Raw genomic sequence first — 12,966 nt, forward strand, 5'->3', positions numbered from 1 at the left:
TTTTTTTTTTTTTTTGGTTCAAATCACTTCAAAAAATAGTTTTATGATTGAATTGAAAGTTTTATGATTGAATTGAGTTTTAAAGATAGTTAAATGATATGATTTAATTAAAAAATGGAGCTTTAATGATATGATTTTAAAAAAAAAGCTTCAATGGAGGAGCTTTAATGGTGACATTGTGTTGAAGAGCTTTAATGGTGCTGAAGAACAGATTGTGTTGAAGAAGAAATGGTGGGTAGTTAAATGATATGATTTAATTGTAAAATGGAGCTTTAATGAATGATTTTTTTTTTTTAAAAAGCTTCAATGGAAGCTTTAATGGTGAATTGAGTTGAAGAAGAAAGAGTGAGTGTGTTGGGTTGGGGGGGAGGGGCGGAGAGGGGTAGGGATAATTTTATAAAATAAATAAATATTTTTTTTTAAAAAGAACATAAATTATATATCAATTATTTTACATGTGGCAGCTTTTGATTGGTCAAAAAAGTTAAATTCGAGCCCTTTCAGGCGCCTATGGCGCGTGTATACACGCAGAGGGTCAAAATGGTCTGTTTGCAACGGATTAAATAAGAATCGTGGGATAATAGGTCGAATTCAAAATTTAGGTGTCTTTTTGAAAATCTCGACTAACATTAGTGGGGTAATTATATATTTACTCCAACCCTTCCAACTCTTAGTATGTTTTAAATTAGTTTAATTGTTTAATGATTTTTTAGCACCTTAGAAAGTTGTCATTTTTCATTATTGTGATTATATATAACATATTAAAGAAAAAAAATCTTTTTAAATATATTATGATGAAATTTCTCATGAATCAGTTTGGGTAGATATCAGTACAAACATTGATGGCTGAAATGAATTAGATTGAAATGAGCTGAACTAATGAATGGGCAGGTTAATAATTAACCCAAACTTTGATGGGCTGAAATGAGTTGTTAAGCTAACAAATTGCTAGTCAATAATCAGTTCAAAATTAAATTGATTGAGCGTGTTATGATTTCATGCGCTAATTTTACCATGACGCTGAAAAAAGAAAAAAGAAAATGACCTTGAAGGCAGCCGAAGAGATCCATCCATGCCATGGCTTAAGGGTGTTAGTGTAAGCTTCTTGAACAGCTTGCACCATGTTCCTCTCTAAATCTTCAGCCAATAATTGTAACAGTGCAAAGGTGAAGTCCAAGGATCTGCAAGTATATATCCATTCTAAAAGTAAATACTAAGTTCAAACCATTCACTCGTATACTCATTTATAGGATGAGTTAGGCTTATATCCTTGAAACACTATATATATGATCTAAATGAAACAACACTATTTGTCCATCCTAATATGTAGATGCATATACATTCACATAAAATATATGTAAATCAGAGATGGATTAAGAATTTTAAATTTGATAGGGTTCGATCAAACCTTGAAGTTCTTATAACTAATTATTCTGCATGCATTTTCGAAGTTATAAGTCCAAAATATAATACTACTTATTTATAAGTATCCACATATATGTTTATGTTTGAGTGAAGGGTCAAAATTATATCTAAAGTATCTCGTCTTTTGAGTTTCGATATTTGAACTATCAGGTGCGCGAGTTTTCTATATGAACTATCATAATTTATTTATCAAAACATACTTTTAACTATCAATTATTTCCTTTTCTACCTAAACCATAGTGATATTTCATGTAGGAAAAAGTCATATACCTGATAGTTGAGGTGTTGGATAAATAGTTGGTGATAGTTTAGGTATGAAACTCATATACCTGATATTTCAGATATGAAACTCGAGAATTCCAAAAACTTTAGATGTGTTTTTGAGTTCTAAACATTAACTCCATCAGCCGGCCTTTGTTAGGGATGCCATGAGAGTAGTATTTTATACTCCTATATATTATTAGGGCTAGGAATAAAAGCTCATAAACACTTTGTTTTTTCTTTGTAAGAAACAAAAGTAACTTTATTATTCGAATATGTAGTTGGTGAATAGAAAGAAACTGAAGAAAGTTGAAAGAGGGAGGAAATTTATCACTATTAGGAAAGGTTTAGTTACCTGGTGAGCCAAAGAAGAGCTTTGCAACAGCTAGGACCTTTTGTTGCTTTGCCTTCACTAATCTCTTTCTTCAATATCTCAACCATATTTGAGTAAAGGGCAGGGTCTGTATCATGCACCTTTTCCAATCTCTGTACTCAAATAATTAAACTTAATTCGGCACACCTACTATATACGAGGAAAACTAATCGTAAAACTTTTTTTTTATTTTGGTATTACTAGAAAATGTGGTACTACTTTATAAGGGTATATTCGGTGTTATGGGAAAAGGACAATACCTACACTTAAGAAAATCGAATTATTTTCATAAATATTTGTAGTAAACTTGATGGTAGATTAACTTGATTAAAGCAGACAAGGAATTAAAAACTTTTTAAATCATTTTATCTCCCTGCATGTATATGGAACAAACAAAGGTTCTCATGTAGCGCAAATACTCTTCACAAGAGATAAATCCTTCTAATATTTCAAACCATATAGTATACGAGTACTATGACATTGACGTACTAATAAACAAACAAAGAAAGGCGAAGTTATGCACGCAATGATGTAATGTAACGATCAATAATGTGAATAAAAATTATAAGAGGTAAAGATTCCATTCTTATAATTAAAAAGAAAAAAGGAAAAAAAAAAAAGAAACTAAAACTGAAAATAATGTTACTGTGTGATTACAGTTCTCATATGTCTAAACTGCAGTAGACTGAAAATTTTGATATAAAATTGTTGAAATAGCCAATTTATTGAGTAGTCAGAAATATCTTCTTAGCAATAAAAAGTCAAAATGAAGGTACCAGACCGATCAGTAATAATGTAGTTATGAGGGGCCAAAATAAAATCAAAATCGTGTGTTTTACACAATATGAAAATGACCGGGAGCTTACAACTTTATCCATATAGTAGAAAACAAAGAAACAAAAATTACGTAACATTAACCATGATAAAAAGTCTTCATTTACCAAAGGATCGCCCTTTCGGTTTTCATTTATTTATCTGATTTGATTTGACATAAAGGTTAAGGCAGAAAAAAAAAAAAATTTAACCTTATAAAAAAGTAGTAAAATTAAATAGTTATCAAAAATTAAAAAAACATTATTCTTTTAACTAAAGAGAAAAAGTAAAATAAACAAATTAAACCGAGAGAAAACAATATTATTCTATATATGATTGTACATACCTGGATGTTTTGATATATGTCTTGTCTCAACACTGCCATTGTTGGCCCTATCTTATCTGCAAATCATTTCACAAAATAATAACAAACCAATAATACATCAAGATTATCCAAACTTGTCTGGAAGAAGAATATACTAATTATTGATTGATTTTTTTTTTTTAAAAAAGGATATATATGTATATAGTACTATACTACTAACCAAGAACTTGCAGAACCAAATTGGAGATAGAGAGAAAAGGCATGGTAGGAATATGAGAATTGATGATATTATTATCATGAATATCCTGATGATTAGCATCAGTTTCTTGATCAGGTTTAACTAATTTGACTTTGAGGAGCTGCATCATAGATAGTTCTTCAATACCACTTCTAATTTCAGTTGCCTCAATCTCCATATCTCTTCTTCTCTTCATTACTTGCTGATGATGATTTGATTTTTGCTCCTTTGTAGCCTAATAACTACTTACTTGATCTCAAAACTTATTGTAAAATATATATAGAGCCAAAACTTTATAAAATATTAGTTAGCAAATTAAAAAAAAGTTCACCAGCTGTTTTGGTCATCGTTATCGTCACATGACTAAACTATATTAATTTTTGCTCCAAGAAATATTCTTTTCAAGGCTCAGCTGAAAGCTGCGGGGAGCTTCTGTGCCTTATCATATACTAGTTGGCCAAGCCAAGGACAGACCTACACATAATTTTTGGGTGCTTCGGCATCTATTAAATTCGATACGAAATAAGTATAATTACATAAAAATTATATAAAAATAAGTATAAATTATATAAAAGCACGTACTAAACAAGAAGTTGGTTAGGTGCACTGACATGTTGAGGTGATTTTTTATTTTTTTCTGTAATAAGCACTCACACTCCTTAAATTCTGAATCTGTCACTGGCCAAGCCGTGCTACACACGGATCTAATATTAGTCTTTAAAATTTTTACGTTATGTATAATTTTATCATTTAATTAAAACTTCCATTTGTTTGGTTAATAAATTCTTAGTTATGCTTATATTATTATATTTAGATTAATAAAATATGTATAAAAATATTTTAGATTGTTAATATGACACCCGTATAATTTCGACAGACAATCAAAATTTGTTATATTTTTTTTTTAAATATTTACAGTTTAATTATTGTGATTTATATTACTTTTCAAATAGTAATTATCAAATATATAATAAAATATTTTAAGTTAGTTAATTATTGTATTTTAGAATACCTTTTATGTAATTTTCAAATAACATGTTACTATTATTGTTCAAATTTTTGAGGCATTGATAATCAATTATATTTTAAAATATTTAAGTTTTTAATTATTGAGGTTTATAATTCTTTTTTATTCCAATTTAAGTGACACTAATATAATTTCGAGAGTCAACAAAATATTTTATATCTTCTATTTTTTTTAAGTTGTTAACTGTTGTAATTATTAATTATTTTTTAGATATTTAAAGTTGTCAACTATCATAATTTATAATATTCTTTATATACTTTTCAAATAATATAAGTTACTCTCATTATCCAAATTTTTGTGGCATTGATAATCTATTACATTTTTAAAAATAATTTAATTTTTTGTTTTAGTGATTTATAATTTTTTTCCTGTATCCCAATTTAAGTGACGCAATGCTTAGATGATCAGAAACAACAAAGTAGATATATTTAAATGACTTATAATAATTAATTAGAAGTTATATAACAAAATTACTATAAAAGTACTTATATAAAAAAATTTAAGTGGGCCTCATATAAGACGTCTAGTTAATTTAATATTAAATTTTATTAATTTTTTAATATTTAAATGACTTATAATAATTAATTAAGAGTAATATAGTAAAATTACGGTTGAAACAGTTGAAACACGCATGTCATAAATATTTATTTTTTAATAATTAAATATTATTAATTTTTTAATACATAAATAACATATAATAATTAATTAGAGGTGATATAGTACAATTACGAAACAAGAAGTTGAAATGACGGCAAGCAGGCGACGGTATCGTGTCTGCTCACTGTCACTTCTATATAAGAGAATGTTTTCCGTTCCTCTATTTTTAATCAAAAATCTCGTATAAGTATAATATAATAAATTATTGTCACACCCTTGGATTTTAAGGTTTTGAAAGGGCTTTTATTAAAATGACAAAAGATGAAAATTTTGTTTCGAAAAGGATTATTTAAATTTAAACTTAGAGTTGCCACTTGGCATAATCCGGTGTGCCAAGTCACCGTTGAAAATCCTTTTTTGAAAATGATTTTGACTTTTTCAAACTGATCTGCAAACAGAGATTCCGATTAAGGAATTTTGTTGACCGAGGAGAAGGTGTTAGGCACCCCTCTATCCCGTGGTTCGACCACAGTCTCTTGGTGGAGCATATCGGCTAATTTGACATTACAAATGTATAAACCACGCAAAAACACATAAAACAATCAATCAAACACACGAAATAAAATAAATCCAAAATATAGTATTCAGTCCAATTATACAGTCCAAAAATAAAAATTTGAAAAATAAATCCTATTCTAACCTATCCTAATCCTGAACTAAGCTCCCATGCTTTACCCGATGCCTCGGGCCTTTATCACGAACCTCCTTTGCGTACATAATACGTCGGGGCATTCCCCGGTAAATAAATACAAATGACCACGGGGCATTTCCCAGCTAAATGAATACATTTTCCAAATGCGAGAAAAAGAGAATCATTCAACAAACATTCCACATTCAACAACCAACAAGCTTCAAATTTGCCTTCCCGAACCTACTATTTACCTACCCGGCTTGACCTATCATGATTCTATCACGTTCAACATCATCAATGAATCAAAATTTATCCAAATTTACTTCTATCGAGACCAATCCTTCCCGCATTCATTCTCCAATCAATTACCTAATTCTTCAACTGCCAATCCAAGTTTTCATATCCAACATCAATCAACACAGAATTAAGATTCAAATATGCCAAACACACAAATTATTCACGATTATGTAACAATTAAAGGGATAAAAGATAGAATTGGACCTTCCGAATACTTTTAATTGATTTATGAAGTGAAAAAGAGTTGTTTCAAAACTTCAACGAATACCGAACCTCGACTCCCAAATCAATTATGAAGCCTTCAATCGCGATAGACCTAAAATCCAACTTGAATCAAAATCCACAAAAAGAAACACAAATAAATACCCAAAACTGAAACCAAGAAGAAGAAGAAAGCCACAACCCCAAATGACAATTTAATGGCCGAAATTGATGTTAGCAGGTAATATTTAACTGAGAATAAGAGGAACAAACTTCTGATGGGATTTCAGATCGTACTAGAGCCGGTGGTACTGCTTTCCGATGAGTTTCGTCGGAACAGTGGCCAAGCCGTGGCTATTAGTATTTTTGGGTAGTGATTCCGGTGGATCTCCAGTGAGAACCCACCAGAGAAAGTATCTATTTTCTCGATTTCACTCTCGCCAACTCCCGATTTCACTCCTTCTCTCTTGATTCTCTCTCAATTCTCTCTTTCTCTCTCTCTATTCACCGGTGTGCGTATGAATTTCTGATCAACTGTGCGCGTGTGCATTTTTGGTGAGTTACGTGGGTATATATGTCTATGACTGTGTGGTCTATGTTTTTGTGTGTAAAAATGATGTTCTGTGAGGATGAGTGAGGTCCGTATTATATGGTGTACAATTTTTCATACGTAAAAATGTGCGTTAATAGTGGTTTTTTGTGTATGAATTGTGAGCTCTCCCCCTTTATTGTTGCTGACTATGGATATATGCCTATGAAATTGTGTGGTGATGGTGCTATTTCTGTTGGGGTAAAAAAGGTCAGTGAAGTATGTATTTCCCTGTGGGCCCCACCCCTATTTTGTGAGAATTGTATATTGTATATAACTGTGGGTCCCTTTTCTCTTTTGTATTATGGTTTTTGAATTCTGTATCCCTTTGTGTGATGTGTAATAGTGAGGTAGTGGGGTAGGGTAGGGGGTGTGAGATGGTGAGTAGGGAAGGGGGTAGGGGTAGGTTGTTAGAATGATTAAAACAAGATAAAATTTGTTAGGAATTTTGTTAAGGGTTGTTATTTTTTGTATTTTTATGGGTTATAATCACATAGGTGAGGGTACACGATAGGATAAGGTGAAAAATGAGTAAAATTAATACCGGAGAGGAACAAAATTAGGTGTCTACATCATGCCCCCTTTGAATGCAAACACGAAATGTTTTCAGACAAAGAAGTAGACAATGAGACAAAATTTTATCCCGACCATTATTCAAAAAGAATGAAATGGGAGGAAGAAGAGAGACCAAGTCTTAATTTAGGACATCCTACCTACCCATGTTACGAGAGAATCAAGTCATGGGTATCTTAAAGGGTTGAAAAGAGAAGGACTATACCGAGTTGAAGAGTCGAGTAAGTTTCCATCGAGGTTTCGGTCCGCGGCTCTCTCATTACATCAAAAAATGAAAATTACAAGTTAAAAACATAAATGAAATTACAAAAACTCTATCTATGCAGATTTCCTTGACTCTTGACTTGCTACTTCATCACCCTATTCTTCAGGCGGGCTCCTGACTTTGTAATTTCTTCAACTTGTTGCTTGCCTTTCAATTTCTTTACCCTGTTCTCCATGCGGGTTCCTGACTTGCTATTTCATCAACTTGTTGCTATGCTTTCAATTTTTTCACCTTGTTCTGCAGGCGGGCTCCTGACTTACTATTTTTCAATCTGTTTAACTTTCAATTTCCTTACATTATTGCTTGGTTTTCCATTTATTCGCCTTGTGCTTCGGGCAGGCACCTGAAATCACATCAAAACTGGAAATAAAATTATCCCAAACAAAAACTATTATAAAGAGAAATTTTGTTTACCAGAAAAGTAAAGTTCCAAAAACAAGAATTAAATTTTGCCCCAGTTTATCATCAAAAGACTTTTGTGAAAGTCATATCATTATAGGAATCAAGGAGAATGACTCGACTAAAAGGTACGTCTTACAGGGATCAAAGGGGGTGACTCGACTAAAAGGTACGTCTTATAGGAATCAAAGGGAATGACTCGACTAAAAGGTACGTCTTATAGGAATAAAAGGGAATGAATCTACTAAAAGGTACGTCTTATAGGAATCAAAGGAGAATGACTCGACTAACAAGTACGTCTTATAGGAATCAAGAGGGAATGACTCGACTAAAAGGTACGTCTTCTAGGGGCCAAAGGGAATGACTCGACTAAAAGGTACTTCTTATACTAATCAAAGGGAATGTCTCGGCTAAAAGGTACGTCTTATAGGAATCAAAGGAGATGACTCGACTAAAAGGTACATCTTATAGGAATCAAAAGAAATGACTCGACTAAAAGGTATGTCTTATAGGAATCAAAGGGAATGACTCGACTAAAAGGTACGTCTTCTAGGGGTCAAAGGGAATGACTTTACTAAATGGTACGTCTTATAGGAATCAAAGGGAATGACTCGACTAAAAGGTACATCTTCTAGGGGTCAAAGGGAATGACTCGACTAAAAGGTATGTCTTATAGAAGTGAAGGTTCAATTTAAGAAGTGTATCACCCAACAAATAAAAAATGAAATCCCTGGACAAGAAAGTGTGTCTCCGAGGGATATAAGATGATGAATTTTTATCATGATTTAATTATCAAACCTGTACAACAATATTGCTTCCTGCATTTGTAAAAGTGAGAAATTACGGGCCTTGATGTTTAGGCTTTGAAATCCTTGATTTGAAGGTAACATGTGTTCCTGTTTCATGCAAAGAAAGGTTGTGAGTTTAAAAACATGATGGCTGGTTTGTGGATTTGGATTTCGTGGCAAACGCTCTTTCCGTCATCACATTTAACCTTGATTCCAACCATTAGCATTTGTCATTGATTTGCTGCTTCATTGACTAAACTCAGATTATTAAGAGTGACTGAGACAAACACAACATCTCTGCTTTGCCATGCTTCTCAGATAGACCCCTTGGAACCTTAGTATTTTATGAGTTCCCAGACTTATTTGTTGACAAAACTTTCCGCTTGCCTAATTTTGCTCACAATTATGTCTCTTTCATGCGTTGGCCTTTCTGCCTTGCTTTGTACAATTGAAGAAGCTGATAGCCAGTTTTGAAATCTTTTCTCACTTGTTTCAACATAGACTTGACTGACCGATAAGAGAAAAATGACAATGATTTTTTATTTGAATAACTGACTCAAGAAAGATAAAACAAAAATAAAGGGAAGAAAGAAAAGACAATGAATGTCCCCATTTGAAACAAAGAAACAAAAATTTATCTAAAGATAACCGTCAACTCTAATGATTATGCCATGCATTTGGATTAGGCTGCCTGATCTTTCCATCTAAACTTTCTACCAATTGTTGTTGAGTTAATGTCCTTGAAACTGTCTTGTTTCCTTAGGTCAATTTCATTTAAGACCTCATTCGTCTAGTGACACCTTGAAGGGTTTTTGCCAACAAGCCTCTCTTATTTTTCTCTCATCTCACTATCACCTTATGGTGCCCGTGAGGGTTTTCACCAATAAGACTCTCATTTTTGTTTCTCTCAACTTAACATCGCCTTACGGTGCCTACGAGGGTTTTCATCAATAAAGATCTCTCATTTTTATCTCTCTCCTAATTTTTTATGCTGAAGAAGACAAATAGTTCCCAAATGCATCATCATATCCCTTGCATGTTTAGCCTTAACATCCTCAAAGATTGATCTGAAGGTTTTTCTTTGGTTGTAACTTGGCTTTTAGATAAGGTTAGAAAGAAGGAATGGCATGAGGCCCAAATGACACTTGAAGTGGTGTAGGACTTACAACTTTTGGAATCGACTCAAACAATAAGGATCAACACATGCCACTGTTTCTTTTGACTGGGAAATACTAAATTATTTATTTAGTTGGACTAAGCCCAGAGTAGGACAACCTACGTATCTCACCCCTAGGAGAGGAGAATCAGGTCACGCATAGTTCTGGCAGCTTGTTCTTTTGCTTGATTCTAACTTCTTTTCTTCTATGTTTTTTTTTATTGACTCTCTGTTTTTAGGAATTTTCTGACTCTATTTATATTGATACTTTATTTTTTTTGGACACATTTTCTTTCTCTTGTTTTTTTTTTTTTGAAAACTTTTCTGACTCTAATCTTTTACTAGACATTTTTTTATGACTCTATGTTGATTCCAAAAGATGGGTATGAAAACAAATAGAACTAAGGCTCAGATGAGGTAAACAAAGGATGACACAATGTTTGGATAGTAGAATGAAATTCCTTCGTCATATCAATCCTTGAAAATGTAAGTACACATCATGCAATATGAAAGTGAGAGATGAAGATCATGTGTGACATTTTAACAACACAAACTTTAACTGAGCATGTGTGCCACTTCTTTCTTCTACACTTGTCAAACATACGAATCCACCATTGTTGTACATCCCTCACATTGAATGACTCATGATTTTGTGGAGATGATTTTCTTCCCGTTTCTTTTGATATAGGATCTCACATTCTTTGTTTGACCTAATTGGGATATGCCTTTCGATTGATGACCAAGTTATCCTTGTGATTCTCAAAATAAATATCTTAATTTTCAATAAAGGCTTCAACTTGATCAACAAATGCCTCATCACTCTACCTATTTTCTCAAATGCTCTATTTTCCTAACTTTAGCTCTCTAATTCAATGTTCATGCTTAAATTGGATTTTAAGATCTAGCTGAAAATTTCATTAGCATGTCATATCACTAGAGTCAACATAAAATATACTGTGGAAAGAAAACAAACAAACACATATTTAAAACACAAAGGAAAAAGGGACACTCTATTTAATTAAAATAAAAGATAGAAGGGTTTAAACATAACGACAACTGGACAAAACAAGATAGATCCCGAACTACAATCCTAAGATAATTTGGATAATAAAAAATAAAATAAAATAAACTATCAGGCCTCTTCTTAAGAGGGAGAGGGGTGACTTCTCAATTGCTCAAGCTGATATCTTAGCCACTGGTTTGCATATCAGCATGACTAGAGCTTTCCTCACTGTCAATGTTCTGCACCATAATTGATCTATCTTGAATCATCTTTTCAATTTCTCTTTTCAAAGCCTGACAATCTTCAATACTGTGACCCTGAACATCAGAATGATATGCATATCATATACTAGGGTCAAAACTTCTTGAATGCGGGTCAGGAGTTTACCCAAGGAGAGGAGTGATTATGCCCTGTTGTACTAATTTTTAAAATAAGTTGGCATATGACTCTCCAATTAGTATGAAGTTATCCCTCGATTTTTGTCTCATTTCATTGTTTGGATTGGATCCAAAATCGGGCCTAAAATGGATTTAATAGATTTGTGGAGTCGGAGGGTAACTCTAAGGAGTTGGTGCGCGCCATTGTGAGTAAGAAGAAAGTTGAACATATGGTTGTGCGTAGTATACTAGATATGAAGGTGGGGAAATATAGTATAATGAATTTTGGGATGGATTATAGAGAGCTTGGGTATGAACTTGGTCCTAAGATTGACGGCAACGACGATGTCGTCTCCTTGGATGTGCCCATTCTCCAACTACAATAGTAACTGTATCTTTTTCATTCTTCTTCCCTCCAGTTTTCTTTAATTGATTGCAATGTTGTCTCAAATATTTCACAGATTCCTCCTGTCCATCTTACTCCTCGAATTTCAATATCTCAAGGCTTAGAAGAGGGTTAACACTTGAAGATATGCCCAATTTTTGTATAAAACATCTTCTTTAATCGCAAGTCTTAGGAAATTTTTCATAGCATTTCTTGCACTCTTCATTTTTCCAACCATTTTCTCTGGCTTTTCTGGGACAATAGGCTTCTTGTAAAGAAATTTTGGTGGTTCAGTTAGTTTAAAAGTAGGATCAGGAGTATAGCGATGATCACCAAAAGTATTGAACAAGGGTCCATTAGAAGCATGAGGAAGCACAACTATTGGGCAGTTGGCCAATGTAGAAGCCTCAGTAGGGGATTGAGCAACAAGATCACAGACGATATGTGGTGTTGTGAATGTAGCAGGCTTATACTGAGGAGCTAGGGGAAAAGTGGTGGAAGTATTGTGATGCTTTTGACTTGGAATGAATTTTGAGTCATGTTGTGGTGCATCAACAACAGTAGGACACTGAATTTGCGATTTTGGTGGAAAACTAGAGGTATTTCATTCATTTGTTGTCTTAGTCTCCTAATCTCTTTCTTTAAACTCTCATTTTCCTGATTCTTTGTTTGATCTATGATGTCACTCTCTATATCTTTATTAGACACAACTAACCCTTTGGATTTGGTGTGACGTGGAGGACCAGCCAGAATGCCACAAACCAACCACCTCAATCTGACTCAACAAAAAAACAACGAATGTGTTAGAGTTCAATACTTTTTCAAAACCTCTTGTTCTTATTTTCTAAAAGATCTCCAAACCCAAGAAGTGCGCCTACGTATCTCACTCCCGAGAGAGGAGAATCAGGTGTGCGTAGTTCGTGAAGTCTTGCCAAAATGGCCAATTGAACCCTTTGCTTTTTTTTTCTTGAAACTTTGAAAAGAAAAGAAAATAACAATTTGTCAAAAGAATTGACAAAAATATTTTTTAAAATTTTTCAGCTTTAACATCCCTATACAAAGTGAAATATATGATTACCAAAGAAAATCTTTTTGGGTTTTCAGTTTTAAATTTCACGCGAAAATGAAACTCGAACCTATTAAAGGAAAATCTTTTTTGTGATTTTCTTTTAAGATGTATGTG

At 32.8% G+C, this 12,966-nt stretch overlaps 1 protein-coding gene across 1 annotated transcript in view; it reads right to left on the reverse strand.

Moving 5' to 3' along the window:
- The window catches only part of LOC107867730 (glycolipid transfer protein 3), a 7,343-nt gene extending 3,469 nt beyond the window's left edge, over positions 1–3,874 (reverse strand). Inside the window, exons 1-4 of the mRNA XM_016714107.2 lie at positions 3,418–3,874; positions 3,219–3,274; positions 2,042–2,172; positions 1,046–1,181 (exon numbers count right to left, since the gene is read on the reverse strand). Coding sequence (XP_016569593.1) covers positions 1,046–1,181; positions 2,042–2,172; positions 3,219–3,274; positions 3,418–3,631 — 537 coding nt within the window. The 5' untranslated portion in view covers positions 3,632–3,874. The remainder of the gene's footprint in view (positions 1–1,045; positions 1,182–2,041; positions 2,173–3,218; positions 3,275–3,417) is intronic.
- Between the last annotated feature and the right edge of the window lie 9,092 nt (positions 3,875–12,966).

This window comes from Capsicum annuum, chromosome 4, assembly GCF_002878395.1.
Source record: "Capsicum annuum cultivar UCD-10X-F1 chromosome 4, UCD10Xv1.1, whole genome shotgun sequence".
In the NCBI taxonomy this organism is placed as follows: Eukaryota; Viridiplantae; Streptophyta; class Magnoliopsida; order Solanales; family Solanaceae; genus Capsicum; species Capsicum annuum.